General features: G+C 41.8%; 1 protein-coding gene across 1 annotated transcript in view; it reads right to left on the bottom strand.

The window, feature by feature from the left end:
* LOC105999669 (ataxin-7-like protein 1) overlaps positions 1 to 6,660 on the bottom strand; it is a 66,994-nt gene that overhangs the window by 15,540 nt on the left and 44,794 nt on the right. The window contains exon 6 of the mRNA XM_013034742.1: positions 1,323 to 1,515. Within this exon, the coding sequence (XP_012890196.1) occupies positions 1,323 to 1,515 (193 nt within the window). The remainder of the gene's footprint in view (positions 1 to 1,322; positions 1,516 to 6,660) is intronic.

Here is a 6,660-nt window from a genome sequence, read left to right as displayed (position 1 = left end):
CTTATGTGGTGCTGAGGAATCGAACCCAGGGCCTCATGCATGCAAGGCAAGCGTTCTACCACTGTGCCACCTTCCCAGCCCCATCCTTGACTATTTTTGTATTTGCTAAAAGGCACTCTCTAGCTGTAGGTAAGTCATAGGCAACCAATAACCTGAGAAACAGGAAGTAGATTCAAACTTCAGTCATCACAGTGATGTGGGAAGAGAGCCTTGCTCTATCTTGATGCAGGACTGACATCACTCACCCAGTCCCTGAGATCTATATATGGTCATTTATAATAATAACATTATATATATATATATATATTTTTTTTTTTGGTTGGTTGTGGGGCTTGAACTCTGGGCCTGAGTGCTGTTCCTGAACTCTTCAGCTCAACGTGAGTCCTGTACCACTTGAGCCACAGTGCCACTTGTGGTTTTCTGGTGGTTAAGTGGAGACAAGAGTCTCACTGACTTTCCTGCCTGGACTGGCTTTGAACTATGATCTTTAGATCTCAGCTTCCTGAGTAGCTAGGATCACAGGCATGAACCACTGGTGCCCAGCTAATTATAATATATAATTATAATTAGCTAAAGATAGCTAATCCTGCAGGCCCCACTAACACCAGACTTAAGCACTGTGGGGTCTATGTTCCAGCTCACTGCATTCAGCTCTGTGATGGTCACAACCAGGCACCGCCCGTCTCAAGGGCTCATAGGTAAATGCAAACCAGCTTCTACTGGTGCCTCAATTTCCCCACTTTGATTTCAAACAACTTGAATTGCTAAAGTGGACTCATTCCAGCAAATTGAACGAAAGTGCCCTTTTGGTTAATAGCAGACATGCAGGTATGTAATGTGTGCTCTCTCTCTTTCTCAGTTCTGGTGCCATATGGCCATAATTACTAATAACAGTAAGACTTAGAACCATCAGGGAAGCACATCAACATGTAAGCAGGGCTGGTACCCTCCTTACATGCTGTCAGGGCAGTTTCACCAGCAGGTGCACTCAGCTAATTCTGGACACCAGGAGCTCCATTTTTAGATGGGCACAGCCAGAAGGTCAGCTCCTGAGTGCACTTATATAAACAGTGTCCCGAGCATTTTCACTTCCAGGTGGATCACAAATGCTCAGGTATTTAAAAGATCCAAACCAACTGGGAATCCTTTCCTTCACTCAAGTGATGTTCAAGTGCATTTTTAATAGTCATTGTTTGACCTTTGGATAAACCCTTTAGTTCAGTTCTGCATTGCACCCTCTCCTTAGGAATGCAGGCCTCTGTGACAATTGCCAGGGTGCCTTTGAGGTACAGAGGACCATGCAGAAGGGAGACGAGGCCTACCGCAAGAGGTCTGGGGTGGTGTGTAGAGAACTGACAGTCTAATTTCTCAGATTCCTCGGCTCCATCCATCTCTCCTTCATCACTGGACAGTCGGCTGGCAAGATCACCTCCTACTGGGGGTAGAGGAGGCTCTGGAGTGTAGCTGCTGAGATTTGAAGATGCATTGCTGCTTATGCTATTTGCAGATGATGGTCTAAAAGCAAGGGGAAAAAATAAACAGAATCAACTTTTCTGACGAAACATGACCCATCCAGTGTCATGGTGCCCAGATTAACCTTAGTATTGTGTCAGGGAAGGCAGGTCGATGGTAATGTTTGTAAAAGAAGGCAGAAAGCTTAAGTGATAGCTTTGTTTAGAGGAGTTAGGTTCTCCTCTGCTTGTTGTCTCTGAGGTGAAACTATTCGGTCATTTGTGTGTAAGTAATCTGTATTTGTCATAATTTGCTTCTCTTTGACAGTGAAATCTGACAGGCTGATCTTCCAACCAGGTGAACAAGAGCAGACCACTCAACAACAAAATATCAGTCATGAAGAAACAGTCTTGTAAATACTGTCTTTGATATTTTTGGTGGAGTGGCAGTGGTGGTACTGGAGTTAGAACTCAATTTTGACTTAGCCAATAACCTGTTTTGCTTTAGTTATTCTTCAAATAGAATCTTGCTATTTTGCCCAAACCATGATCCTCTAACCTTCACTTTGTGAATAGCTGATGACAGGTGTGAACCACATCTGAATTTTGCTTTTTGTGCCAGTACTGACTTGGGTGCTGTCTCTTATCTGTTTTTGCTCAGGGCTAGTACTCCATTCCTTGAGGCACAGCTCTACTTCTGGCTTTTTAGTGGTTAATTGTAGAGAAAAGTCTATCATAAGCCAGGCACTGGTGGCTCACGCCTGTAATCCTAGCTATTCAGGAGGATGAGATATGAGGATCACAGTTCAAAGCCAGCCCAGACAGGAGAGTCTATGAGACTCTTATCTCCAATTAATAACCAGAAAACCAGAAGTGGCACTGTGGTTCAAGTGGTAGAGGGCTGTCTGGGAGCTGAAGAGCTTAGGGACAGCACCCAGGATCAGACTTCAAGCTCCATGACCACCACCACCACCAAAAAAAAAAGGTCTATCATTGACCTGGGCTGGCTGGGAACCACAAATCTTCAGATCTCAATCTCCTGAGTAACCAGGAATATAGGTGTAAGCTATTGGCTCTAGGTGCTGTTTTTTTTTTCTTCCAGGTATGGTCACACTAACTTTTGTCTGGACTGGTCTTGAAGCAATGCTCCCATCTCTACATATTGTTGTAGATGGGATAACAGTCATGAACCCCCGATGCCCAGCCCCTCTTTCTTAGTTATTAAACTATGATTTCATGAAACTTATCCCGCTGGCATGAAGCAAGGTTCTGTCTCAGTAATGGGGCTACTAATCCTGTACCCTAGTTATGCTTGTTTCAAAATATAGAGCTGTATGTAGCTTAATAGGATCTTCTGGGAATAAGTGTTTCAATTTATGTATGTAAGTATTTATTTTTGTTTATTTATCTTTATTTATTTATTTTTGTTTTGGGGATTGAACTCCGGGCCGGGATGCCATCTCTGAGCTTTTTTGCTGAAGGCTAGTGCTCTATCACTTTGAGACACAGCTCCACTTCCTATTTTTGGTGGGTAATTGGAGATAAGAGTCTCAAGGACTTCAAACCATGATCCTCAAGTCTCAACCTTCTGAGTAGCTAGAATACAGGCACGAGCCACCAGTACTGAGGGGTTAGAATATCATGAGCAAGGTAATGAGTACATTTCTTATCAAGCATTGTTGCCTCTTCCTTTGTTTCCCCTTCCCATCTCTTCCCATCCCCCCCCTTTCATTTTAATTTTTGACAAGCCATAAATTTACTGCCTGGCATGGCTGGCTTATCGTTGGGTGACAGAGAGATTTTTTTTTTCTCAATGAAGGAATGCAGGAATTCTATGAGACAGTCTAGCAAATGTTCTTTCAGTTATGTTTTCAGTGAAAACAAAACAAGGTAAACCCATCTATGTTAGCAGAAAAGTCAGAGAAGGGAAAGCTGTTCTTTGTAGTTTTTACTACTTTGTCATTTTCATCCAGTGGCTGACCAGGGAGAGTGGTAAAGACATGAGAAAAGAAGTTTTAGGGGAATAGAAATCAAGAATTTTTTAAAAGGCAAATTGTTTTTCTGCTTTGAAAGCTACCCCTTCAAATCACAGGAAGCAGTGCTTTTGATTTGTCAAGTTTCCTTCTTGTTTTTACCCTGGATTCTTTGTTGTCTTGAAATCTTTTCAGGTATCAGACATCTGAAGGCAAACCTGATTCCAAAAGCAGAGTAGTCACTATTTTTAAAAACAAAGCCACAAAGGTGGGAACCCCCAAAATGCCCATCTACAGATGAATAGATAAGCAAAGTGTGACATAAATAAACCTGCCCAAAGGACAATAGCAGCTGATTCCACTTATATGAGATAAAAGAATAATTATCAGCCAGGTGATGGTGGCTCACACTTGTCATCCTAGCTACTCAGGAGGCTGATATCTGAGGATCACAGTTTGAATCCAGCCTGGGCAGGAAAGTGACACTCTTCTCTCCAATTAATCATTAAAAAGCCTGAGTGGCACTGTGGCTCAAGTTGTAGAGAGCCAGCTTTGAGCAAAAGGAGCTTAGGGACAACCCCCAGGCCCAGAGTTCAAACCCCAAGATCAGCAAAAACAAACAAACAAACAAACAAACAGTAATTATCAGCTAGAAGAGGGAAGAATGGGCTGGGCACTGGTGGCTCCACTTGTAATCCCAGCTTCTCAATAGGTTGAGGTCTGAAGGATCACAGTTTAAAGCCAGTCCTGGTAGAAAAACCTAAGAGGCTTCATCTCTCAAATAAACAGCAAAAAGCTGGGCTAGAGGCATGGCTCAAATGGTAGTGCCAGATAAGCAAGCAAGCTGAATGAGTACAAGACTGAATGAGTGCAATGATGAGTACAGTTCAAACCCCAGAATGACACATATAACAAGTTTGGCTTAGATGGTTGAGCACCAGTCATGAGCAGGAGAGAGAGGAATGGAGAGTTAGTGTTTAATGGGTACAGAGTTTCAACTGGATGGTAAACTCCCATACTATTGTACTATGGTGTATAATGAGCAGAACAAAGGTAAACAAAGCTACAGATAGCTTTTGGCTTTGTCATTATAAAAATTTGGTTAGGAGAACAATTTACTATTGATGTTGACATTCCCGTTCCTATTTTTTAAAAAAAGGATTCAGATTGGGGGTCTAGATGAAATGGTAGAGCACTTGGTTTCAGGCCCTGGTTCAACCTCCAAGACCACCAAAAATATAGTAAATAAAAATTAAAACAAGGATGCATTTAGCCTGCATAGGCCTATGGTCCGAAGCAGACGTCTGGCCCTTCATCCCTGCTCTTTTGTGTCAGAAGGAAGCTACACTATTACCTACTTCTAGCTGGAAACCAAAACAGTAAAACCATTTTGATGATGCTGAAACACAGAAAGAAAACAGCATCCAGAAATCCTATTTTGCCACTCAAGATCAGGTACTACTGGCATTTTGATTTTTGTCTTTTCAGATTTTTTTTTTGTGGGGGTGCTGGTTTTGGGGTTTGAACTCAGGGCCTGGGCACTCTCCTGAGCTATTTTGCTCAAGACTAGTGCTCTACCACTTGAGCCACAGCTCCATTTCCGACTTTTTTTTTTGGAGGGGGTTGGGGGTACTTAATTGGAAATAAGAGTCTCACAAACATTCTTGCCTGGGCTAGCTCTGAACCACAATCCTTAGATCAACCTTCTGAGTATGTACATACTATTTTTTACGCTTAGTGATATTGTAGAAGTCTTCTAAAGTATTATCAGTTTTTATAGTTTCCAATAATCCCTATCTGTCACATTTTACTTAAATCCTCTCATGAAGAGTGTTTGTTTCCAAATGTTTTAATAAGCTCCCATTGAACCCCTCACCGTCACAGCAGGACCTCCGGGTCCTGCAGGATGAAAGGGAACTGCACTTTGTTAAATGCAATAATAGCATCATGGTTATACAGGAAGTTATCTTTACTCTTTTTTTTTTTTTTTCTGGATGTGGGACTGGAACTCTGGGCCTGGGTGCTGCCCCTCAGCTCTTCAACTCAAGGCTAGCACTCTACAACTTGAGCCACAGTGGTTTTGTGAGTAGTTTATTGGAGAGAAGAGTTTCACAGACTCCTGTCCAGGCTGGCTTTGAACTACAATGCTCACATCTTAGTCTCCTGAATAGCTAGGATTATAGGCGTGAGCCACCAGCGCCACCCGGCTCTTAACTTTTTTTTTTGGTTGGTCATGGGGCTTGAACTCTGGGCTTGGGCACTATCCCTGTGCTCCTCAGTTCAAGGCGCGCGCTCTGTCCCTTGAGCCATAGCACCACTTCCGGTTTTCTAGTGGTTTATTGGAGAAAAGAGTTTGACGGGCTTTCCTGCCCGGGCTGGTTTTGAACTTCGATCTCTGCCTCCTGAGTAGCTAGGATTACAGGTGTGAGCCACCAGTGCCCTGCTTGGCTCTTTACTTTTTAAAGATGCTTTTAGAAGCTGTTACAGGTGAAATGCCATGATATCTGCAATTCAAAATACATTATCAAAATATGTAGATGAGGCCATTATAATTGCAAAGTATCCTTAAAGCAGCTGTTAAAATTAGGTATGTGGGTGTTCATGATACTATTATCTCTACTTTTTGGGAAATTTTCTTTCTTTTTTTTTTTTGGGTCCGGTCATGGGGCCTGAACTCTGGGCCTGGGCACTGTCCCTCAGCTCTTCAGCTCAAGGCTAGCGCTCTACCACTTGAGCCACAGCACCACTTCTGGCTTTTTTCTTTTTGCTTATGTGGTGCTGAGGAATCGAACCCAGGGCCTCAGGCATGCAAGGCAAGCACTCTACCACTGAGCCACCTCCCCAGCCCCTTTTTGGGAAATTTTCATAACAAAAACTAAAACACAAAAATGGTTCATACAAGTATACATAAAAAAGTTGCCGAAGAACTTCCTGTTTTTTTTTGGTATTTTTATTTTTTTCAGCTTTAATGGTTATGTTATGCTTTATATAAATGAAACCACATGTATTTAAGGCATATAGTGTGATGGTTTCATATATATGTATTCTGTAGAACAATTACTATAATCAAGTTAACATATTGATCACCTTTAGTAGTTACTTTTTTTAATGGAAAATTCTTTTTTTTTTTTAATTTAATTTAATTTTATTTGTGAACATACTGTACAGAGGGGTTACAATTGCATGGGCAGGATAATGAGTACTTTTTTTTTTTAATTTAATTTAATTTTATTTGT

Source organism: Dipodomys ordii, unplaced genomic scaffold (assembly GCF_000151885.1).
Source record: "Dipodomys ordii isolate 6190 unplaced genomic scaffold, Dord_2.0 Scaffold195, whole genome shotgun sequence".
NCBI classification, from domain to species: domain Eukaryota; kingdom Metazoa; phylum Chordata; class Mammalia; order Rodentia; family Heteromyidae; genus Dipodomys; species Dipodomys ordii.
This window is presented reverse-complemented; position numbering and strand designations above follow the sequence as displayed.